Consider the following 26,408-nt stretch of genomic DNA (forward strand, 5'->3'; position numbering starts at 1 on the left):
CTCGTCTTCTGGTTCAAATCAGATTTTTTGTGTATTTTCGTCGAAAATATATTTTTTGTTTGACTACAACCGTACTGCGCTGATCACACCGGTTCTCGTCCGATCACTGAAGTTAAGCATGGTCAGGAGGTTGGGGGTTGTTAGAGGAGGAAGGAGGTAGGATAGTGTGCCAAACGCTGCTGATGAAATAACATATCTTGTGGCACAGTGTCTTGTCTGTGCGTTTCGATAGCTTCCCTTCGCCTTGTGTACCAATGTCTCTCAGGTGCTATGACTCGAGCCCGATCCCAATCTATGACATACATGTAGTCTAAATCGGTGGAGTGTTTGACAATGGCAGATTTGTCATATTCCCCTCTGCGGCCGTGTGCTTTATGTTCTTTTAGCCTGGTAGTTAGCTCTCTACCGGTCTCGCCAATGTACACTTAAACACAAGTACAAGGAATTCGATAGACCCCTGCCTGACTGCTAGAGCCATGCTTGTCTGTGTGAGTGTTTAACTTTGTTTCCAACTTGTTGGGAGTTTGGTAGTAGACCTTGATTTCTGCCTCACGGAGGATCCGTTGAATTTTGTGTGAGGTATGACCAATGTACGGAAGGACCGCAATGGGCATACTTGTATCTTTGGATTGTGCAGACTGAGAGTTGTGTTTTGAGGGACTCTCGTTTGTTTGGTCTATAGGCCTACCCATTCTCGTTTAGCACTGTGTTAAGGTGCTCCAGCTCATTAGGTAAGTGTTTCTTATCACAAATAATGTGTGCCCTTTGAAGTAGGGTCCGATTCACTGAGACTTTCACTGAAGGAGGATGGAATGACCGAGCGTTGAGGTAGTGGTCTGTATGAGTGGGGTTTCTGTACACGGAGTGTGCAAGGGAACCATCGGTCCTCTTGGAAATGAGTACATCAAGGAATGGTAATGAATCAGATGTCTCAGTTTCCATGGTGAACAAAATGTTCGGATGCTGGTGGTTAATGTGACACTAAGGAAGTCATCAAGGTTTTCCAATCCATGTGACCAAATGATGAACGTGTCATCCACATATCGGAGCCAAAGCTTGGGTTTGAGTCGAGCGGTACCCAGGGCTTTCTGTTCAAAATCTGAAAATGTTCGCCAAGACTGTGGAAATAGGAGACCCCATGGGAGTTCCCAAAGCCTGTCTGTAATATCCATCTTGTTGGAAGTATGTTGACTTTGTCATTAATAGATCATGAATCTGGTCTGGCGTTAGGCTGGTTCGATCAGTTAGAGTTTCATCTTGTTCTAGTACTGCTTTGGTTATTTGGCAACCTTCATCGGTGGGTACGTTGGTGAAAAGAGATTTGACATCAAAACTCACTAATATATCGGAAGTCTGTTATTCAATTCCCTTGATAATATCGATAAACCCTGCTGAGTTGAAAACATGGCGAAGTGTTTTGCCCACAAGTGGGTTTAAAAGCTTAGTCAAGTGTTGGGCGAGGATGGAGGTAGGGGAACCTCGAGAGGAGACAATAGGGCGGAACGGTTTGTCTGGTTTGTGAATCTTTGGCTGACCAAAGAATCTCGGGCACTTCGAGGCCGAAGACCTGAGATGTCTGTACAATGGAGTGGGTATGGCAGTGCTACGGTTTAGGGAGAGGAGTTTGGCAGCGAGCTTCCTTTCAACTGATGGGATCGGGTTCTTCTTTAGGCGGGCATAGGTATCTGTGTCAAGGATACCTTGAACCTTTTGATCATATTCAGTGCAGTCCATTACAACAGTTTTGGTTCTTTGAAAGGATTCTCTACATCCCACTGTTTGGTCAAACTCCTGGACGATATACATTGTGTTCTTGATAAACCAAATAATTCTGCTGTGTTGATAGCCAATGATTTTAGTAAGGCATTTGATAGAGTTGACCACAACTTATTTATTAATAAATTTATTAAGCTTGGGGTCAGAACTTCCTTAATTCCTTGGCTATGTGGATTTTTATCAGATCGTCTTCAGGCTGTTAAAAGGGTGATATTTCTGATTGGGAGAGATTGCATGCTGGAGTTCCCCAAGGAACAAAAATTGGGCCCATTGCCTTTTTAGTCATGATCAATGATTTTGTTCCTGATCTTCCAGCGGTCAAACATTACAAATATGTCGATGACCTGACTTTTAGTCAGACCCTCTCTAATCCTAATGAGAGCTCCAGCATGTAAAAAGTGCTTAATGACCTAAATCAATGGACTGATCTGAATAAAATGAAACTTAATCCCGCCAAATGCCAGTACATGAATATCAGTTTTCAACGTAACCAACCTGATCCACCCACCTTTGACATTTTAGTTTTTTTTTGTAATTTTTTAACATTTCAATTTTTTATGAATCTCTGTATTTTAAACTCAATTCAGCTTGTAGCTGCAATGTTTGAATGTGTTTTAATAAACCAATAATAAAATTACAACGCTTACGCACGCTTTACCAATGTTATGCTTACAAAAATCACGCCGAACGACCGTCTTCGCAAAATTCGCTGAAGTTTAGAAACCGGTTTGTAAATTGAGCAATCTTCATGAGGAGATGGGAATAATTTGTGAATGTTCGGAATTTAATACCAACGCTTACGAAGACACTGGGAATGTTGCGAAGTTTGAGCGATTGTCAAATATTTCCTTCTGATAGCATATTCGCGAGCATATTCAACGTGTGAGAGCAGCATAAATTGACCGATCTTTGTAAGGATTACCTAGTCATACCTCCTTAAATGCAACGAAGTACTGACTTAAAAAGTAAGGTAACCTCATGAAAAGATAAAACTTAAAGACCTTATCCCTGGTTCCAGTTGAATGAGCTAAAACAAAAGTAGCGATTACAAAAGTGTAGTTTTTCTGTTATCATTGCATAACTAAAATTGACAAAAGATAGTTACTATAAAAGTGCAAACAATCTCAATCTCTGCAGCATGTTTTTACTTACTCTATTTTTCCCAAAAGATGACAACATTAAGGAATGGTATGAAGTGTGATTGCAAAAACAAATTTTCACTGTGTTCTTGGGTTTCGTTTGCGAGAGCTAATCACTCTCCTTAGTTCACTTTCTTGATTTAAAGGAACACGTTGCCTTGGATCGGACGAGTTGGTCAAAACAAAAGCGTTTGTAACCGTTTTTTATAAAATGCATATGGTTGGAAAGATGTTTTAAAAGTAGAATGCAATGATCCACACAAGTTTGCCTCGAAATTGCGTGGTTTTCCTTCTACTGTGCGAACTAACATGGTCGGCCATTTATGGGAGTCAAAATTTTGACCCCCATAAATGGCCGACGTGTTAGTCGACGAGGTAAAAGGAAAACCACGCAATTTCGAGGCATGTTTGTGTGGATCATTGTATTCTACTTTTACAACATCTTTCTACCCATATGCATTTTATAAAAAACGGTTACAAACGCTTTTCAAAGACCAACTCGACCGATCCAAGGCAACGTGTTCCTTTAAGGTGAGTGTTGCACTCATATTATTATTATTAAAATGAAGGCCTGCATTACCCAATTATGTCCAGGGGTAGTGTCACATGCATCAATACATACAGTACCATCCCCCTCCAAATTATGGGAGGTTGTTCCAAGTTCTGACTGCTGCGTGCAGGGTTGTAGCACCATTACTCGCTACCAAGTAAGATTTTATGCAAATTATTATTTTGAGTAATTACCAATAGTGTCCACTGCCTTTCAGCAGGCCCCTTATCCCATGCTGTGATGGCTTCGCGCTTTTGAGCTTCTTACGGGCCTGATATAACCTGGAAAGTGGCAGGAGAGGGATCATCTGAAGAGATGCTCCTTTTATTTTGAAACAAGACATACTGACTGGTTTATCCTGACTGGTTTATCTTTGACTTCTGGAAGTGGTATTTTGTCAAAATAAAGCTTTTGTCACTAAAATATGTGTTTTGATGAGTGGAATATGAATAATAATGCCGTCGATATATCGAAAATACTCAAAAACTCGATAAATTTTTGACATCGAAATCGCCGATGTCACTTTTATAATCATATCGTAATATCGGATTTTCGATATATCGAAAATTTCGATGTTTTGAAAATTTCGATGTTCTTAAATGATATCGAAAATACCAAAAGAGTGTCCGATTATTTAAGAAAAATCTGTGTTTGAGTATTAGAAAAGCCGTCGTTGTTATGTAGTTTCATCATTTTGAGTTGCGGTATTAAATAAAATACGTTTTACAACCAAGTATGTCTGCTTGTTCTTTGGGCTTTCGCCATCAGCCGCTGGCCCGCCGCAGAAGTTCACGACCCCGCGGCGAGCGTACGGTAAAACCTCAAAAGAAACCACCGCTACTTTGCAAAAATACCCCGCAAAAAATTTCCCAGAATCAACAAGACATAACAAAATAAGGAAGAAAACAATCTTACGTTATACAGAAAAATAATCTTTCTATCAATCCAAGGTATCGTAATGTCGTCATTTTGGTCAAATAAAGTCTACGCGTTGTGTTCGTAAACAAGCTAACATTTCCGAGGAACTATGCTTCGCAGACCACGTTGTCGGCGGCTATTGCGTGCGTACCAGCGAAGACTATGGTGTTGTACGGTTTAAGCATGCACACCAGCGTGTGTGGTTATTGCAATTCGGGGGGAAAACCCGTTTGCCCAAGCATGCACAGACAAGTGCAGTCTTTTGTCAACGCGGTATCGCGTGATGCACTGCGTTATTTTGACAATAGAGGGCGTTCTAGCATTCAATGTTTCATGCCTTTATAGAATGCTAAGTGCTACGAGCCTTTATTGGAGACTATGTGACTGCATGCTGTTTGCGTTGTATAATGTGAGCGCGGAATGGTAGGTCTGTGTTTTGCGGGACTTTCTAGTGATTTTTTTGTCGATGATTATCTCAACCATTTTCAACCGTAAAGGTAGTGTAACATACCAGCGGACATTTATAATGTATCTAACAATATTGCCGTGAATTGTCGTTATTTTTGAGGGCATTAGACTCTGAAAAAGTTTAGTAACTAATTCGTTTAGTGTTGAAGTTTCACTCTCCACATAGAACAGCGGGCCTGTCGCACCAATTTTTTTTTTCCACATCGTACCAAAGATCTCAACCCAAAGCCGCCCGCCCGCGCGCCCGTCGGACAACTTGATTGGCACTTTTACGTCAATGCATCGGCAACTGACACCTTAATGTCAGCGAGTCACGCAACTCACAAAGGCTCTGTGTCATTTTGAGACGGTCAATCATGGCCAATCACGAATCGAGAATTGTGGTGAGCGTTCACCAATATTGGCCAAGCCAGCGGTAGCGGCGATCAGACTTTGTTGTAAAACCAGAAATAATCGGGGCGCGGGACTACGCCATTTGAAACTTTTGAACTACAAACAAGGTCGGGGCCCCTCAAAACAGGTTTAAATGTAACCCTATTAAACTGTCAGTCTACGGTATATATATTTCTACTCACCATGAGTATACTCAGTGCTGTTTTTAGGCTTCATCTTGCGCGCGGGAAATACTCGATATATCGAGTATACTCGATATTAAGTTTTCGATATTTCGGTAATGGGAAAAAACTGATATCGACAGACGTTAATGAATAAACAATTAACTAAAGGTTTAAAAAAATTAGTTTCCATGTTATTTACAAATTTTTTTTGGGACCCAAGAGGGCGCTGTTCGGAAGTCAATCGAGGCGCGATGAATTGCATGCAGTGCCAAAACAACATAGTGATGCTTTGCGCAAGCTAAAAACATGCCCTCATAGTTGAAACAATACCTGATTTTTTTTCCATGTTAGGCAAATGCTCCGTTAGGTTCGTTACGTCTTTCAGGTACATGTACCTTCTTAGACTTCCCCACTAGCTGGACAAATTATTGGGGTGGCGCCATGTTTTAGAAAAGAACTTTTCTGTTCATGTCAAAATGTGTAGTGTATTCCGGATTCTCGAAGCACGACGGCTCGAATGAAGTGTTTGCTGCACAGCGCTGGAAAAGACGTCGGACCGGACAACTTGGCAAACTGACACCATCTTTAGTTGTTTTGCTGCATCCAGCAGCAATACACCTGGTGGACATTGCCGGAAAAATGCAAGAAAAAAACTTTTTCAAAACATACAAACTAACACCTAGGACTTGAATGTACTTGCCGTACGTGTGTTCGATGTTCGATCGAGGCGAAGTCTTCCTCGATTGACGTCACAAAAGGGGTAGGCGGAGTCACCCCCCCCACACAACTTTATTTAATTTTTTAAACTTATAAATCGTTAAAAACAATTACTCAAAAAAATATTTTATTGTTCAGGAATATATACTCTAATGTTTGAAGAAAACAAATTATATTTCCAGGTGCCTTTAATGAATCCTGCATTAGTAGAGTACTACTACTATGTACATGAAGTTCACTTCTACTGAAGTACAATTATTATACTGCCAGTAAATGTGCTTTTTTAGACTTTATGAAATTTGTTTGTAGCTGGTTACTTTTTATTCATAAATACATAAGACAGCTAAATCCATTCTGATTGGTCGAGAGGGCATCACAAGGGGTTGTTTGAACAGATGGTATAACACCAGTAAAAAGTGTTGAAACATGGGCGTGACACGCGAGCTTGCACCTGTACTTACAAAACAGTTTCTTCATTCCTATTGGTCGAGAGCAACGGCTGGAACAGTTGTGCCACATCACACGCGACACACACAGCTTATGAGGAGTTGTTTACCCGAGGGCCTTACCATTTCATAGCTGGAGGGGTGTTGTGTTGAAAGAAAAATTTTTGCATTTATTTTACTTTTTGACCAAAAAGTGTTGATGTTTTTTTGACCGAAAAGGTATTTATGAATGGGAATCAAAGTGTGTTGAGTCGGTTTTCAACTAGTGGTTTAAACCTGCCGAGGCCTGGTTGTTGAAAATTTACTTCGACTTGTTCTTGGTAAAATTGTCAAGAACCAGGCCTCGGCGGGTTTTAACCACAAGTTGAAAACCTCTTCACCACACATTGATTCCCTTAGGCCAAACAAAATAATATGTGTGTTTCCGGTTACCCGACCGACCCTAGAAAAACACGCCGACCCTACTGAATTTTATACATTTACAGACAAAATAAAATAAAACAACCCCGATCCCACTCCCCGTTTGACAAAATACCGCACGATTTTAACGTTATTATATTTGATGTTTCCTTTTTTTCTAAAATGTTTTCACATTTAAAATAAAGCATTAGAAAATACACATTTTCTTACGAGAAAAGACGTCGTTGATCCATGGTTGATCAAGTACTAGTATTGCAACGACTGACGGACGACGTGTGTAGTGTGTGTTGGGAGGTCGCAGCATGCATTTACACGTGCGAGTTCGTAATGCTAGCAATCTGTTAATTGCGCTGCTCAATCTTGAAATTGCACAACAGATGTTGATTGAGCGATGTACGCCGACGAGCTGTGCTACGCCCTCGCATTTGCGCCGCCTGGAAACCCGCTAAAATTCCCACGTGACACGTCGAGTCTTGTCTCAATGCGTTTATTGCTGATTCGCGTAGATTTTACCAATAGAGGGCGTTTTATCTCAATCAAGGTTGTAGCTAGGGCAAATTGGATGCCGGCTAATTTTGTCGAGAGCATAGTCGAGAGGGTGGGTGTGCATGTAGGGGCAGCGTAGTGCCAAACAACCCGGTGGGATCAACAGGGGCAGCGTCTTTGGAAGCTGAAGATTTTTAGGTTTTGTTTAAGCTTTGATGGGTTCCCCAGGCTCTCTCTTGCCTATTTGTGCCTTGACATAGCCATTGTCAAAGGAAAAAACAGGGAGCCATAGAAAATAAATAATTATTAAGTTTTAAAGTAAAATGTTAGGGTAAAATAAATAAAATTAATATTCTGTTTACGATTTAAATCCCATCTCAAAATAGGGTAGGTAGACTACTAGGCAGAATTTTTGAGTGTTGAATTTATCAATTGAAAAGCTTGCAGTTGCATATATTCATCAGAAGGCAATGCAGAGTGGAGAGACAAGTTCAGAAACACAGGATGACGGGACACATGTCCGATCACTGCCGCAAAATCTAGACTATTCCATTTCAAAAAGGAGCACATTAGTAGAATAGAAAAGCCATGTTTCACTGAGTTGTATTCATTGACAATTTCTCAACGAAGTGCATTCAATAAACTCAAAAATTGATTCTTGTCTTTTCATTTTTTTCCCAACAAGTATTAATAGACAGGAAAATCATCTAAATAAAATTCTAAATAAAAATTTAATGCAACTTCGACGACTCCACCAACATGGTCCGCCCATCAGAATAACTTTGTTTTCAACCGCCCGCCGGGCGAGTCAACCAAAATTCTTTATCGCCCGCAGGTTTTTTTCACTAGCCTGCTGCATGTTTGGTACAAAAAAAAATTGAAACTAAAAAAAAATATTTAAAAAACACGGAAGTGAAGTCCCTAAAATTGGACGACTTTATCTCTTAATTTATGCCCTAAATTATCAACAACCATTTGAATGAACTTGTTGTTTGAGAATTGTTTGTTTTGAACATGTTCTGATCTCCGTTTGCAACAAAATCTTCGTGAATCAACGATCGGTCAACAACACACATTGAGAAATAATTCAATGAACTTTGGCCCGCAACGCCCTCTGTTGGCAAAAGTTGTCCATGTTACTAGAACTCCTCCAAGGCTGTGCATTGTGCATACAGTCTGCAGGCGTGATGCACAACGTTCGCCAATTCTTTACTCCGTTCGTGAGCGTGTGTTGTGAAGAAGGCTAGCCAAGAAGATCATGAATATGGATTTATTAACAGCCATCAATGGCCAATCACAGCGTGCGGAATCTTGGTTAAGATGGACTTCGGACTGTGTGTGTTATGTGCTGTGCATGCTGCATGAACCAGTGGGCGACCGTGTGAGTATTACCATGTGGTTTTGTGCATCATGGATACTACACGCACGCCGGAGATTGTGCGTGCTTTTTTTAGTACTCCATGAACTCGCAGCATTCAAGCGGCTTATTTTTAAGCAACAATCACGGAGAACATCGCGGTTTTGGAGAGAAAATTGTTTTGATTGTTTTTACAGAAATAAAATACACACCTAATTAGGAGTTTTACAGGATTGTTTTCTTTATTTTTCACTTATTTCAATGGCATTTAAAACAGTTTTACATAAATTTATGCCGGTCGGAGTTTGATATTTTTTGTTGGATCCCGGTCGGCAAAAGCTGGGGCCGGTGATAGCCGACCGGCTCCGACCTTGGTAGCTACAACCTTGATCTCAATGTATTACATTGTTCCAAAACGACCTCTAGCGTTCAATGTTTCTTGTATTTTGTTGCCGCACGCAAAGTAACAACGACTACAGGCGTAGAATCTGCTTTTGTGTTACGTGAAATTTACAGACCTCGGAACGGTTGCTTTTTGGGGCTTTTTTTTCTGTGTCATTTTAAGAGATTTTCGAGTCGAACTTGGACATCGTTGAATTTACATGAAATTTACATGCAAGGGCAAAAATATTTTTAACATTGGTTCCTACCCTAAGTTTTGAAGCAATAAAATAATTCAACAAAATAAAATGTGTTTTCGTCCCTACCGACCCTAATTTTTTGGCCGGTGTAATAGGAAACACATATATTATTTTGTTTGGCCTTATTAATAATAATACTTGTAAATAATGTAAGTAATAACATACTTCTTATTTTTAAAAGTACAAAATTTATGCGGTAATTTTTAAGTTATTTCAAAAGCTATATTTAAAGAATAAAGATCCATTTTTGTGCATTTCAGGCTGGACGTACCTCCAAAGATTTTTGGCATAACATCGCCTATTAGTCTGCAAGAACCAAAGCCAGAAGACCTTATACACTCTGAGAAACTCATAGAGGCTCTCAAACCACATGGAGTCTTTGAGAATGAAGATGAACTCAATCACAGGCAAGTTGAACAAAATATTGAAATGGTCAAATTACCCACATTCAGCTAGTTTGTCTCTGTGAATTTACATGCACTATTAGACGACAAATTGGATTTGTGGCCTCACATTTCATGTCAAATTTTTAAAGAATTCACATTAGCAACAATTGTAGATGTATAGTTTTTATTTTCTGTTTGAATGTGTGTCATTGTTTTTTCCTCTAAAATTATAGCATGGCATAATTTGGATGAATGTGTATAGTTTTGTGGAAGTGTCGTGGCCGAGCAGTTAAGAGCACCGATTTTAAACTCTGATGTTTCTGATCAGCAGAGTGTGGGTTCGAATACCCAGCTGTGACTAAGCCTGGGGATATTGTTTTTTTTTAATCCACGATGTATCGTCAAAACATTGTGTTGTTAGATGTTACTATACCTCATACATATCCATGACCGAGAGTCGGGTTCTCATTGGTCCATTCATCATTAAAAAAATTGGGCACCAAGGCAATTTTCTTTACGGTTAGTTAGTCTTTTCTACAGTCGACAAGTTTCATATTTCCTCAACCACATTTATCTGCAGGCAAAGGGCCAAAACCTAGATAAAATAGAAACTAATTATATTTTTTAAAACTAACATAAAAAACGAAAATCAAAGAACAATTAAAAAGGATTAAAGAAAAAAAATAAAAAGTATAATAAATGAACAAAATTAATGTGTTGATCGTAAACACAGAGCACCAACTGTTTTATTAATTGAGATAACGTAACCCTCCTGCCGACAGCAAAGCCGGAGGGTTATGACCCATGCTCAAATGGCAAACGAGCACGGCAATCGGGTCCAACACATACAATTTCGACAGCTAGTCAACAGATTTGCTCCAGTTTTACCACTTTCGAAAATCATGACACAAATTCTAGGAACACAAACTGAATCCTCAATGTGTTATGAATCATTTCCTAACACCATTGAGAAAATAGTTTTAAGAAAAATCTAAACTACAGTCGTTTGACCAGTTCTGGATTACTTTTGGAATTCACATTGTTTTTTGTTGCAATCTCTTTGATATAAAAGTTTATCAGTTTACCTGAACATGACATAAAACTCACCAAGTATTCTCTGACAAAAAAAGATTAGTTCTTTTGAAGAGGCTTTGAGAAAAGTATTGTCACCTGTTTGACCAGTTCAGGATCAGTTGAATCTATTCTGAATCAGTAGAGTGCCCTTTATTGCAAACCCATACTCCCATTCATAAAACTGTTTCTCAAGGACACGAAACTTCAGAGGTGTGTTGGCATGGACTTGGACTTCCTTTCTTTAGTGAATGTCGTGCAAGTGTCTTCAATAGCAGCGCAAAAACCCAGCGACAAAACCATAAAACAACAGCAAAGGCTAATGAAAAAGTGAAGCGAACCTAAAAAGAATTATTGACCCCTTCAAGTTTAATTTTCTCAAAAAAAAAAAAAAAATCTACAAGAATTTGTTGAAGTAATGTTTCTCAAAATCAACTAAATAAACTTTCACTGCAGTAGTATGATTTTACCTTACTTAGTAAGTTAGTGCGGCACCATTTGGCGCAATGAGATGTTGAGTGATCCTGAACTGGTCAAGGGTAAGTTGCCCCTCCAAAGAAGATTTTGGTCACTTTGTCTCCTCGTAAAACAAGATGACTGCACAGTATTTACAGGAATTATTTATACACATTCTTATCATTTTACATAAATATCTTTTGCCCCGGCACTCCAATTCTAAAGGTAAGAAGTTTTAACAGTGTTTTTCAACCAACATTTTTAAACAAAAAAATGATCAATTTGACAGACAACCTTCAGGAAAACGACCATAATTTATTTGCTGATGATGTTTGGCACCTTATTTTGGGTGTGTTGGTTTAATGGGTGTTAATCTTCACATTTATCAACAGAAATTGGTAATCATGAGAAGTGATATAATTATTTGGTTATTGCAAAGTTGAACTGATCCCGGTCAATGATCCCGAACTGGTCAAATGACTGTATTTATATTTAATCTATATTCCAGCAAGAAAAACGGTGCTAATTGTTAAGAAATCACCGCCGACGACTAACGCTTGAAGCTTCCAGGATACACAGTGCTTTGGCAGTAGGGCAAAACCGACCAATGAAAACATTCGTTACTCGCTATGGAAATTCAATAGCCAATAGAAACAGGTGTCTCGGAGCCACTAGGCTTTCTCCCCCTCAGGCATTGGACGAACCAGACTACGTACATGTACATGGTTTGTTTAGTCACACGTAAGTGGATTTGTCTATTCTTAGCGACAGTGACTTGGGATTTTATAACTAAACTGATGTTTTCTACTTGGAAAGTAAAAACAAACAGTTGTTTATGTATGTTAAGAACATCTGCATTTGCCTGAGCGCCTAACAGCGGCCACTCAAATCAGCTCTGTGTTTGTTTGCTAATTTCTTAGTATATTGCTCATTTTGTGTTCTTATTCTTATACAACTGGGTTTGTTACTACACCTGGAATCTACAGGACTAGAGGACCAGATTTAGACATTTTTTTCACAATGAGTCACACTAATTGCAAAAGTTTGTTTTATTGCTGATTATGGTTCATTGGGTGGTTATTGATGACATATCCAAAATCGGACAAGAGTTTCAAGCCAGAAGTGACCTAATTTGCATATTTAAATTAGGTGGTAATTAGCAATCTTTAAGGTCAATTATCTCTCAAACTATTCATTTTATGGACATTGTTTGTGTTAGAGGTGAATAGAAACCTGACCTTGACAGTCTGAAAAACATATTTGTATACTTAATTGACCTTTCCCAAATAACTAGGTCAAAGGTCAAGGGTTTAAACATGGTTTTCTACACTCAAATGCATTTAGATGGCATATCATGACAGTGTAATAAATACCATTAATGAATTCTTTCGGTGAAATGAATCCCCATGTACCAATTGACCTCTATCAATGACATTCAATAAAATTAAATTCACTCAAGTGACCTCTCAAACCGGCTAGGTCAAAGGTCAAGGTGTTTTTTTTCTTCTTTTACTTTGCCTTGAACACCCAGAAGGGTGGATACATGCGCATTACGAGTCTTATTATTGTTAAGGTGTCAACTTCATTTGATTAAAAAAATCGACCAGACCTGGATTGTTGTCCCTTTTATCTGGTAGCAGACCTTCACCCCCTCCCCCCCCCCCATCATCAGGTTTGCTTTGTACATTGTCATTGCACACCTCACTTCATTGTTCTGGCACTTTGTTCGTTGCTCTGTCATAGCTACTCAGCTTCTCCATCTCTGTTTCTATCTGAGTTAGGCATCGTCAGCAGCAACTTTGTCCGTTGTGTGTGCCTCACCCATCCCGCTGTTCATTTGTGCTCACACCAAGCTCTTGAGGTATTAGTTGCCTCCCCGGTTGTTGCCTCCGCGGTTGCCTCAACCATTGTTGCTTCTGTCGTTGCCTCCGCCGTTATTGCGTTGACCCACCTCCTCTTGCCCCCCCCCCTCGTTATTGCCAACCCGGTTGTTGCCTCCCCAGTTGTTTGGTCCTAAGTTGTTGCCTCCCCAATGTTTGCCTCTCACCCCAGTGCCTCCCAAAATGTTGATTCCCCTGATGTTGACTCCCCTGATGTTGACTCCCCTGATGTTGCCTCCTGTGAGGTTTCCTTGCCTGTTGTTGTCTCTCCTGCTGTAGCCTCCATTGTTGTTGCCTCTCCTGATTGTCTCCCCTGTTGTTGCCTCCCGTTGCCTACCCTGTGGATGCCTCCCCTATGTTTGCCTTTCCTGCTTTGCCTCCCTTGTTGTTGCCTCCCCTGATGTTGCCTTCCGACCTGTCCTCCCCCCATAATGCCTTCCCAGTTGTTACCTCCTCAGGTGTTGCCTCCCCCCTCTGGTGCCTCCCGTTGTTACATGTACATCCCAACCCGTGCCTCCCTAGCTGTCTAGTTGTTGCCCGCCTGTTGTTGCCTCCATGTTGTTGTTGCCTCCGCTTATGTTGCCTCCTCATTGTTGCCTCTCCAGTAAGCTTGGGCGATATCACAATATTATCGAATATCGCGATATTAATTTGGACACGATTTCGATATCGGATGGATTTGGTTTTAATCGATATATCGATTAAATATCGCGATGTATTTGCTAGCTGATACCCCATAGATTTGGAGTAAAACCAGAAGAATAGGTCATTAGAACACCTCTCTTATACTAGGACTGTCTCTTCTACAACTTACACTCGGAGTTTTAAGACTGATGATGTCAAATTTCATTAATCGCGATTATATCGAATATCGCGATATATTGTCGGCGATATATCGTGAATAAAATAAATCGATATCGTCCAAGCTTACTCTCCATCTGGTACCTTTTTAGGTGTTGCCCCCCCCCCATTCCTCCCAACTTATGCCTCCCTTTTTGATGCCTCATTTATCTTCCTTAGAGCACTGTTAACTATACTGATGTTGTGTGGCCATCTTCTGTATCATGTAGAGCACCATCCACCATACACTTTCCCACTGAGCATGATAGGTGGCCGTATTTGTCAGCATAGGTCCTCTCTGCAGTTAATGGTTATTTTGCTATACTTAGTAACTACCTTGGAGGTTATTAGATAATATATCGCCCCGGTGTTTGCTTGACATCCATAAGTAGCTGAGCTTCATTATAGGACAGACAAAGACTTTTCTCTTACAACTTGCTGAGTTCCATGACAAACCAAACATAAAATGCAAGTACTTTGGCAAATTTTCTGATATACTCCAGTCTGCACATGTGGACGCTGACCCGCATTGAAACAAGCTGTGGTGTTTAGGATGCATCGCAAGTAAGTGGTCTTTTTACAGTGGTATTTTTATTTTGCTGACACATTGACTTTTGATCTAGATGATGACTATATAGGTAAAATGGGACAGGGTGGAATCATTCAACCCAAAGAATTCATTAAATTTTTTATTACACTGTCATGGTATTATGTACAATGCATTTGAGTGGAGAAAACCAATTAAACGCATGTTTAACCCCTTTACCTTTGACCTAGTTCTTTGGAAAGGGTCAATCGAGTATACAAATATGTTTTTTTAGATTCCCAAGGTCAGGTTTCCATTCACCTCTAACACAAACCCTGTCCATTAAATGAGTAGTTTTAGAGATAGTTGACTAAAAAGATTGCTAATTACCACTTAATTTAAATATATGCAAATTAGGTCACTTCTGGCTTGAAACTCTTGTCCGATTTTGGATATATTATCAATAACCACCCAATAAACAAGAATCAACAATAAAACAAACTTTTGCAATTAGTGTGACTCAATAGTCTAAATCTGGTCCTCTAGATTTTTTCTGTGTATCCTGGAGTCATCTGGATTGTGAAAATAGTGTTTTTCTGTTGGAATTTTTGTGGAAATTTCTGGTGCACAAAAAGCTATCTCACTCTTTGGTGGCTGCCTGTGCAGTCATCCACCTAGTCCATGGACATTGTTCGCCCGTCTGGGGACAATGGCGGTAAGTATTCTTTTCATTCTCTCCCTGCTTGCAGACTATTGTACTGTGCTGACTCATCCGTGGTCAGCTTTGTTCCATCAGAATCTATTGTGCTTAGTGCTTGCATTCTACCAAAGACACAGCTAGGACTCGTCCACCATCGAAGATATCTGAAATGCCGTGTTTCTTACTATGACAACTACCCAGCTACTTTTCATCTGGAAATTGTGATCTTTGGTGACATTGCTGTAAATCCCGGCCCTGAAGCTGGAAGTAACTCAAACTCATCAGAAGCTAGTCCAAACTCTGCAAATTCCTACTCACGAAACAAGCTTCTCAGTCTCCGTTATGCTCCATCCACACGTGCTACAACTCTGCTGCCTTCCTGTATGTTGACATTGCAGAACCTCGGCCTTTTTGTAAATCCCAGCACTGTTTACCGACCTACACATCATGGTAAAAAAGCTGGTCGCCGTAGAACTGTTCATAAACCCCCTATACCCGAAGTTACAATCCCATCTGTTCCAGCACCAGTGACTCCAGCCAAATCTCAACTCAGCCTTTGTGTTCTGAACACACAGTCCATCTGTAACAAGTATGACGATTTTGCTGATTTTGTTCTGGAAAAAGATCTTGACGTTGTTGCCGTTTCAGAAACATGGCTGAGACCAGATGACGACTTGACATGTTGTCAGTGTACCCCTGCTGGCTACTACTTTCATCACATCCCAAGACCTTACAAGACTGGTGGAGGAGTTGCAATACTGTACAGATCTACTTTATCTGTCTCTGTGAAAAGTAATGGCGTCCAATACACAACTTTTGAATTTCTTCATGCTGAGGTTTCCGGAAACTCTAAATCTGTTCGCCTTGTCATTGTGTACAGACCTGAAAGGGATTCAACCGGCCAACATGTGACTTTCTCAAGTTTTCTTAGAGAGTTAGAGAATCTGATTTTGGAATATCTCCTTCATCCATCAGAAATCATCATCACCGGTGACTTCAACATTCATGTTGATGACATCCACAACAACAATGCAAACCAGTTTAAACATCTCCTTCAGGCTTTTGGTCTCACCCAGCATATCAAGGAGCCGACTCATCGTCTAGGTCATTGCCTGGACCTTGTCATAACTCGTGACATCACCCCACCTATTGTCTCAAACTTTGTTATTCTACCTGGATTATCAGACCATTATGCAGTCATGTGTAACTTGAGTCCATTACTGTAAAGAGACAACAGTGGAAACATGTAAATTCTCCTGAAGTGTTCCACGACATAGAAACTCATTTGGCAAAGCTAACAGTCGATCACATATGCTTGGATTCCTATGTCAGCCAATATGAGAGTACTGTCAGTGACATCTTGGATAAGTACGCGGCTTGGAAAACAAGATCAGTCAAGGTCCGAACTGAAGTCTCCTGGTTTAATGATGACATTCGTACAGCAAGAAAGATCTGTCGTCAACTGGAGCGGAAATGGCGGAAAAATGGCAAACTGGAAATACAACGACAAGAATATCGCAACCAATGTAAAGTAGTCAGGAATTTAATCAACCAGGCAAAGATCACCCATTATTCATCTCAAGTACAAGAATCCTCATGAGATCATAAGAAGCTGTTCAAGATAGTTGGTAAGTTGTTGCTCAAGCCCAAACCCCCGTCCTTCCATCCACTTACAATGACCAGGACTTGGCAAATGAGTTCCAGAAATTCTTTGTCACCAAGATTTCAGACATCCGCTCATCATTTTCATCAGTCCCTAACAACGTGCCGCAGACATTGCAACAACTTCAACCCGAGTGTAGACTATCTGTGTTTGAGCCTGCCACTGTTGCTGAGATTCAAAGGCTTATTATGAAATCTCCTTCAAAATCCTGTGAGCTGGATCCAGTATCAACATCCATGATAAAGCAGAACATCGATATATTTGTACCCTTCATCACTAATCTTGTCAACGAATCACTCAGTTCCGGTTGTTTCCCAGATAGCCTCAATGTTTCCTACATCAGACCACTCATCAAAAAACCAAACCTGGACAAGGAGGTATTCAGAAACTACAGACAAGTTGCAAACTTAAAATATCTTGGAAAAGTCATCGAACGAGTAGTCTCATCACGCATTTCTGATCACATTCATGCTTTCAACCTGTCCGACGTGTTTCAGTCAGCATACAAGCCTTTCCATGGGACAGAAGCTGCACTAGTCCGTGTGAGCAACGATATTCTTTCTGCAATGGACAGTGGTAACCTAACAGCACTAGTCCTGCTAGACTTGAGTGCTGCGTTTGACAGTGTTGATCACAACATCCTTCTCTCTCGGCTCCAGAATCACCTTGGCATAGAGGACACAGCCCTAGCTTGGTGCAAATCGTATCTCCACAACAGAACTCAGCATGTATGTATTGGCACCGCGATATCCGACCCTGTTGTTTTGAACTACTCTGTGCCACAGGGGTCTGTACTCGGCCCCCAGTGGTTTACACTGTACACTTTACCGATTCGTGACATCATCCTGAAATTCAATCTGAATTACCATGTCTATGCAGACGACACTCAGCTATACATCACATTTAAATCTTCTCAAGAAAACGCCACTGCATCTATTGCAAGACTTGAGAAATGCATCCAAGAGATTCGACGTTGGACACAACAAAACTTCCTGAAGTTAAATGATGATAAGACAGAGTTCCTTCTATTTGGGTCACGTCAACAGTTAACAAAGGTTTCAGCGCCATACATTTCCATCGGTGATGCTCAGATAGCTCCCTCGCTGCAAGCTCGGAACTTAGGTTTTTTTTTTTATTCATCGATGACACTTCAACCACACATCAACAACATCGTTCGTCTGTCATCATACCACATCAGGAATATTGGTAAGATTCGTAAGTACTTGGACAAAAGTGCCACTGAAAAGGTCATTCATGCATTTGTTACTTCTCGCCTTGACAATGGCTCTTCTCTACAGTCTTCCTAACAACCAGATTTCCTGCCTTCAACGCCTCCAAAATACTGCTGCCCGCATTGTGACTATGTCTAAGAAATCCTGTTCCATCACCCCCATTCTGAAACAACTACACTGGTTCCCTATCTCTCAACGAATCATCTTCAAGCTGATGCTCATTGTCCACAAAGCACTTAATGGCAAGGCTCCCCTCTATATTTCTGAACTTCTTCAAGTTTACACTCCATCAAGAAATCTTCGATCAAGTACCATGCCAAGTCATTGGTTCAAGTCTCATTGAACCCAAGTCTCAGCACTCATGGGGAGACAGGTCTTTTTCTTCAGCTGCGCCACGCATCTGGAATTCTCTACCACTTAATCTTAGATCTTGTCTTTGTACCACAACATTCAAATCTCTTCTCAAAACTTATCTTATGTTACAGTTTTTCAAGGATTAATTTTATTTTGTCTGCTTTTTATTTGTTTTGTTTTTGTTTGTTGTTGGTTTTTCTGCGCCTTGAACACCCAGCAGGGTGGATACGTGCGCGTTACAAGTCTTATTGTTATTATTATTATTATTAAGGTATACATGGTATGTATAATCATTTAAACTGTTGCTTTTTTCGACAAAGGAGCTGAGAAATGTAAAAATTTTGATCTATTATTTTTAATCGGCAGATGGCAGCTGAAAAGGGTTGTTTTGTACACGATCGTTGGCTTTTCATTTATTTAATTTTTTAAACACAAAATTGACTTTTTTTTTGCGGGTATTTTTCTTCTTTTTTCCCGATTATTTCGGGCGGCAATTTCAAAATCCAAGCAATACAAAAATGGCCTAAGCGTAGAGCCCTAGATGCTAACGTGGTGTATGCTCGTGCACAAAACAAAATCCCCTGCTAACCTGTGAAAATGCTTGACGTAAGCAAAGAATTTCCTGCTAAGTTCCCAAGCTTTGATTCTTTGCTTACGGTGAGCAGCTGCTAACGCGGAATACGCATGCGCACAAGCCAAAATTCCCCCAGGGATGAGATTGTTCAGACTTTTGGCTAAATTCAGACTTTTTATGTTGTCGTGGTGAAGAAAATCAGGCAATACAGTGATGATTTCGAGGAAGTACCCATGTGAGGAACGAGTACTCGCAAATCACTCGAAGCAACTTGTTTACCACACTCGAGTTTTGCGTGTGTGGAGCGAGCGAGTGCGAGCGAGGAACGGGGGAGTTCGAGGGAGATTCAAGGGCTATCAATTTGTCCCCAAGATGCCACTCAATCTTTGCCTTGCGAGGAGCGTTCATGCGTAAAATCTGACCTCGGATTTAGCGTCAAAATCCAATTGTAGTTGCCTGACTGGGAACTCGGAACGTCCCCCAGCCAGCACATAATAAAAAGGCTGATGATACTGATGTGGTAAATGTTTTGAAAGGAAAATTTTGAATAAAAAAATATTACAGGGGTATATCCTTAATAATTTGTATTCACTGTATATCAGACTAATAATATAAGAAGGAAGCGAATTCGAAAAAGAACTTTTTTTAAGTACAAGTTCAGAATGTCTGACCTCCCCTCTGGTATATTTTTGCCGTTGTGGGACACATTCAGTAAACAACTTCATTCAATCCTTTTGGCCGGCATTCCATCCTTTTGTTATATTTTTGCCGTTGTGTGATAAATGCATTTAAAAAACCTTTTTTCTTTTTATTACAGAAAAGACCTTATTCCGTCTTTTAATAATGCCTGCACTCGAGTATTAAGGAACATTTGTTAACAAATTGACCCCCTCCCCCTCTGGTTTATTTTTGCCGTTGTGGGATAAACACAGTTTAATAAAAAAAATTCTTGTTTTAATTACAAAAGAGTGTCCGTAATCCGTCTTTTTATAATGCCGGCATTCGAGTTTAATGGAACATTTGGTATTAAGTTGTCCTCCTCTCTGGTATATTTTTGCCGTTGTGGGATAAATGCAGTTAAAACATTTTTGTTATTAATTACAAAAGTTTCTGTTTTCCTTCTTTGAATAATGCCCGCCGAATATTGGGGAACATTTTTTTACAAATTGATCACCCTCTGGTATATTTTTGCCGTTGTGGGATAAATGCAGTTACAAACTTTTTCAAAAATAATAATACAAGAATACCGTATCCGCTTTTAATAATGCCAGCATTTGAGTTTAATGGAACATTAATTTTTTGTTATTAAGTTAACCTCCCCTCTGATGATGGGAGCATACTAAAATCAACTACAGGATCCTGGATTGGTCGTGGCTGTTTTATGTATATAAATAATCGATTAATAAAAACAGATTTCAAATATTCAAATTTTCAAATATGAAGTTAGGATGGTCCTATAGCCTCTGAGCATTGCTTTTTATTTTGTACTTATGGTATAAAAACTTCGCTGTTTTGAAAGCACTTGCAAACGTAAAGGAGTTTGAGTTAGTTGGTGCTCATAGTTTCTTCCACTATTGGCTCACTTTAAACCCCAACAACAAAACCGTCTTCACAAAAGCTGCATTCGCACCTCTGTTGTGGTTTGTTATAATTAGCTGACTCATCCAAACAAGCCTGATCTCTACATTTTCAACATTGCCAAACAATGGCGCACCAACGCCTCACTAAACATCTCCTCGTGTGTTCATTGTCTGCGATGCTCCTTGCTGGGTCTGACATTGTAAAAGAGGACACAAGCAGAAAGGTTTTATATAGATTTTTGGGGTTGAACAAAGAATTGACGAGAGTGGGATTCGAACCAACGACCTCCGGATTAACGTGCCAGCGCTCTACCAACTGAGCTATCTAGCCCTATATTGGCGGTGTCCCTATTTTGTCAATATCTTTGTTCAGGGGTGCCAGTCAGAAGCCATACAACCGTTAACTGCCGTGTAGCCAGGGATCACACCCAAATTACGATACAACCTGGGAAGCGGCAGCTAGGGGATCACCTTAGGGGATGCGACTTTTTGTTTCAGATATCAATATTGATATTTGCACTTGCAGAAGCAGGGAATTCTGTGTTTACGTCAAGCGTGTTTCACAGGTTACAGTGAATTTGGTGCATACTCTGTTTTTACTAGGCATTCAACGCTTACACAGCTAGCGCAGAAATTTGCCATTTGGAAGTAAGCAGAGAAGGGTGATCGTAAGCACAGAATTTGGTGGTGAACAGAGCCATGAAACTGGGCACAGGTAATTCTGTCTTCGAACAAAGTTGAGTCTACTACTGACTACCTTGGACCCCACCCTCCTAAAAAAACAAACTCCAAAAAACATCAATGTGTATAGGCTAGGGCCCAATTTCATGGATCTGCTTACTGTAAACAAATAATTTGGCACTTGCGGGAGCAGGGAATTCTGTGCTTACATCAAATTACCAGCAAATTTGGGCTTTTGCGGGTCATGTGTGCGTACTCGGTTTTTACCAGCCATTCTACGCTTATGCGTTTGGACGTAAGCAGAGAACGGTAATCATAAGCACAGAATTTGATTGCGAAAAGAGGCATTAAACTGGGTGTAGGTTATTCTGTCTTCAAACAAAGTTGATTCTACTACCTGAATAAGGAGGCGACAAACCCAGACTTACAGATAAACCTTTTTTTGCGAAAGTGGTGTCGCATAATGATAATTTTTATCAGATTACTTTTCAAAAATAAAAATTATAACTTTAACCAGGGCATAATGTGATGTGTAATTTGTTAAGGATAGGATTGTAGACATTTTAATCCCTGAACATAGCCGACTGAAATGAAAAATGTGGAAAAGAAGCAACATTCGCGTGGTGATCAACATTCGATCGGGTCGGTCGATATCTGGTTTCATGCATATTCAGTGAAAACATCGCCTGTAAAAAAACATTACTATCCGGCGTTTCTCAAATTTAAGTGTACATGTAGTAGTAGAAAACCATTGAATGCCGGAGCGACCAAGAACGACGTGAGATATATTTTATCCTGGACAACGAGTTTCAAATGCTTAATATGTTATTGTTTACACCAATACAAGGTCATAAGATCATTGCATAATGTGTTCAAAATCTTTCACCTCGCACTTGGCGTTATCGAATATCCCAGATAAAAGAGTTATTTTGGCAGGGGAAAAAATGCCAATGGCAAAGGAAGAAAAGAAAATACTTCCACCGGAAAACCCCCCCAAAAACTACACACGCATTTGCGACTTTTCTCCCTTGGCTCTTTTTTCCTTTCCCCTTCCTCCCCTCCCCCATAATTATTTTTTCCTTTCTTCTTTCCTTTCTTCTTTCTCCCCCGTTTTTTTCTTTTCTTTTTTCTTTTGGGCTCCCCCCCCCCCACCTTGGGTGCGCCGTTGCTTCTTACACAAATTTTGAAACTTCTAGTGCATCCAAAAACAACACATTAGTCGGCAGTATTATAGCTGAATGCACTAGAAACAAAAAGCTTTGTAACACACGTCATGCAAGGTGAAAACACGGAGTATAACATGGCGTAATCTTTGTTTACTCTTGTGGCTTCATGGGTATGATGTTATCACTTTTTTACAATGTTCATGACGTTCGCTGATTTACAAATCCGCTTGGATTTCAGTGTTGGTTTAATATCCGGAAACTAGTACAGGGCGGGAAATTTCAAAATCGAAGAATCAAGATCAAATTTTTTCGGTCAAATTGTAGCAAAATTATTTGGAGAAAAACATTGACCACAACAATGAATTGATAGCTGAACACAACATTGACAAGTTCCGATAGTGATTTTAATGTAGGAGTACCGTTCTACTAGATCTTCAAGTCAAATAATGCTTCTCACATGTAGATTCATATGAAAAGAGATAACTCAAAGAATTAATCACAGGTTTTGTGTTGAATGAGCTAAAACAATGAAAAACATTAAATGGTCATAACTCCTGATTGCAATGATGTACTGACTTGAAAATTATTGTAAGTCAAACATTGCTTCTTACAAGTAGATTCATACGAAAAGATCAACTCAAAGAATTAATCACAGGTTTCAGTTGAATGCGCTAAAACAATGAAAAACATTAAATGGTCATAACTCCTGATTGCAATGATGTACTGACTTGAAAATTATTGTAAGTCAAACATTGCTTCTTACAAGTAGATTCATATGAAAAGATAAAACTCAAAGACTTAATCGCTGGTTTCAGACGGATGATCTAAAACAATGAAACGTTTTCATAGACATAACTCCTTATTTCAATGATGAACTGACTTCAAACTACTGCTTTTTAAACACGGATAAAGATAAACCTCTCAGTTTAATGAGCTGAAACAATGAAAACTCCTGAAACTCCTGATTGCACCGATGTTTTGACTTAAAACTTAAGTCAAATATTGCTTCTTACATGTATATTTATATGAAGAGATACAACTTAAAGAATTAATGACATGTTTCAGTTGAATGGGCTTAAACAATGAACAAATTGAAAAGGCATAACTCTTGATTTCCATGATGTACTGACTTGAAACCTAAATTAAATATTACTTTTTACATAAATATACATATGTGAAACGCTAAAATCAAAGAGTGCATCGCTGAAGAGTGTAAAGTTTTTATCAAATATTGCTGCTTACATGTACATGTAGATAATATGAAAAGATGGAACTCATTATCACTGGTTCCAGTTGAATGGGCTAAAGCAATGAAAACCTTAAATGTTATAACTTCATACAATGTCCCCACCCCTTTGACAATCAGTTGATCAAATGATTGGTTTTTCAGTCAGTCATTAGTTCTATCTGGTGATCGGCAGCTCGCCATGGCAGCTTCGCTGTTCTAGTTAATTTGTTTTAATGCTAAGATTACCCTCTTGTTTTCTTATATTTTTTAAAAAGAAATTTTACTTCTTTTCCTATTATCCTCTGAGATTTTTTATATTTCTGTTTAAAATTCATGTACATGTATGGATTTCTTTAAAACAGAATGGTTGTGCTTGCAAAATTAGATGAAATTGTCAAGGATTGGGTTCAAGAAACATCACTCAAGAAGAACATTCCACCTAATATAGCAGAGACAGTTGGAGGCAAGATTTACACATTTGGGTCCTACAGACTAGGAGTGCATACAAAAGGTATTGTTATATTTACAAATTACTTTTGTTATATTTATATGACTGGTCTTCCAGTATTGTAGGCCTAGTACTTCTACTTGCTACATGTGCTCAAGTACTACTCGAGTACCGCTTTAATTAGCCTGTTCACTCACACAGCCACTTCCATTATCGAAAACATACAAACACACTGTTTGTCACGTGTTGCCTGTGCAGCGCTGTACAAATCTATGGAGAAATACAACTTCTTGTAATTCCCGGCCGAGGCACGCACTGCGGCGTCTCCCCAATTCTTATTAAATACAATCAGCACACTTGGTAAGCAAATTTGTGAGTCTTTTGGATCTGACCCATCTCCTTGCAGGGGGAGCACTCTTTAAGAGTAACATTAAAAGTATCATACAAAATGTGTGCATGTCAAATGCCAATTTTCAAATGTTGGCAGCTATGCTTTTGATTTTTTACCATCCCTAGATCAGGGAATGATACACTAACGCCATGTACACCACCTGTAACTACACGCATTCCATGATTATCCATTGCAGTTTATCTAGTTTTGTAATTTCTTAAGTAATTAGGTGTTTGGCCAACAGCCGAACAACTATTGTTATTGTTCTGGGTTTTTTTTCGTTTTTTTTTCCTTGTGTTCTTCTTTCCCTGCGAACCTTCTCCAGCAATTTTAAACAAAAGTAAAGCTTGTACAAACTTAAACTTACTATGTACATAGGCAATAGTGAGTAGATGAAACCGCCACTTTTTGGGAATGATGACGATGTTGACGACGTCATGGCAAGGTTTTTAAAGTTGAAAAACGACATTTGCTTTTTGTTGTATCTCAACGAATATGAATGCTATGATGTTCATACTTGGGCATCAGATAGATAAAGACTTGGGCAACATTTGAAAAGTTAACGCCAAAATCGTACGACCTTAACTCCCAGTCGTTACCCTGGGTCGAAGTTCACCTTCGCATTTTTTCATAAAAATACAACTTTTGAGCTTTAAAACAAAAGTAAAGCTTGTACAAACTTACAACTTACTTTGTACATACATGTAGGTAATAGTGATTAGATGAAACTGCCAGCTTTTTGGAATGATGACGTCATGACAGGGTTTTTAATGTCCAAAAATGATCATTTGCTTGTTGCTGTATCTCAACGATTATAATAGCTATGATGTTCATACTTAGTCATCAGATAGTTTAAGGCTTAAGCAATATTTGAAAAGTTAACGCCAAAATCGTACGACCTTAACTTCCGGGTCGTTACCCTGGGTCAAAGTTCGCCTTCGTGTTTTTTTATTCGTGTTTTTTCATCAAAAAACAACTTTTGAGTTTTTAAACAAAAGTAAAGCTTGTACAAACTTAAAACTTACTATGTACATACAGTGATGATTTCGAGGAAGTACCCATACGAGGAACGAGTACTCGCAAATCACTCGAAGCAACTCGTTTACCACACTCGAGTTTTGCGTGCGTGGAGCGTTCGAGGGCTATCATTTTGTCCCATAGATTCCACTCAATCTTTGCTATGCGAGGAGCGTTCATGCGTAAAATCTGACCTCGGATTCAGTGTAGTTGCCTGACTGGGAACTCAGAACGTCCGCTCAGCCAGCACATAATAAAAAGGCTGATGATAAGGAATCTCCATCAATACAGGGAGCAGTGGCGGAGTAAAATGTTGAAGTATTGTTATACTTTGTATCAAGTTACAACATAGTATAACAATTTTGTATCTTTTGCGATTGTAGCTACAAGTGCGGCACATCTAAGGGAATTTTGATGCCTGGAGTGGCTGGCTTTGGGAGCATCACGTTTTTTTTTTTTTTTAAATCCATGGCAATTATTTAAATGGGTTGGAGGTCCGCTGTTATCATGTCCCACAGTCCATATTTTTTTAAAGAGCAAAATCAGCGCCATGGTGATGACCGGTAAACATCACGATGTGGTAAACATTTTGAAAGGAACATTTTGAGTAAAATAAATATTACAGGGGTGTATCCTTAATAATTTGTATTCACTGTATATCAGACTAATAATATAAGAAGGAAGCGAATTTGAAAAAGAACTTTTTTTAAAAAATATAAGTTAAGAATGTCCGACCTCCC

At 39.5% G+C, this 26,408-nt stretch overlaps 1 protein-coding gene and 1 pseudogene across 2 annotated transcripts in view; one reads left to right on the plus strand and one right to left on the minus strand.

Moving 5' to 3' along the window:
* The window catches only part of LOC139944585 (poly(A) polymerase beta-like), a 161,176-nt gene that overhangs the window by 10,189 nt on the left and 124,579 nt on the right, over positions 1-26,408 (plus strand). The window contains exons 2-3 of one of the 2 annotated variants that reach the window (XM_071941640.1): positions 9,736-9,882; positions 24,175-24,323. In XM_071941640.1, the coding sequence (XP_071797741.1) occupies positions 9,736-9,882; positions 24,175-24,323 (296 nt within the window). Of the gene's footprint in view, positions 1-9,735; positions 9,883-11,885; positions 12,130-24,174; positions 24,324-26,408 lie in introns of those variants that run through there. The other variant, XM_071941647.1, reaches the window with a different exon arrangement.
* Positions 113-942, minus strand: LOC139940054 (uncharacterized; annotated as a pseudogene).

This window comes from Asterias amurensis, chromosome 1 (assembly GCF_032118995.1).
Source record: "Asterias amurensis chromosome 1, ASM3211899v1".
NCBI classification, from domain to species: Eukaryota; Metazoa; Echinodermata; class Asteroidea; order Forcipulatida; family Asteriidae; genus Asterias; species Asterias amurensis.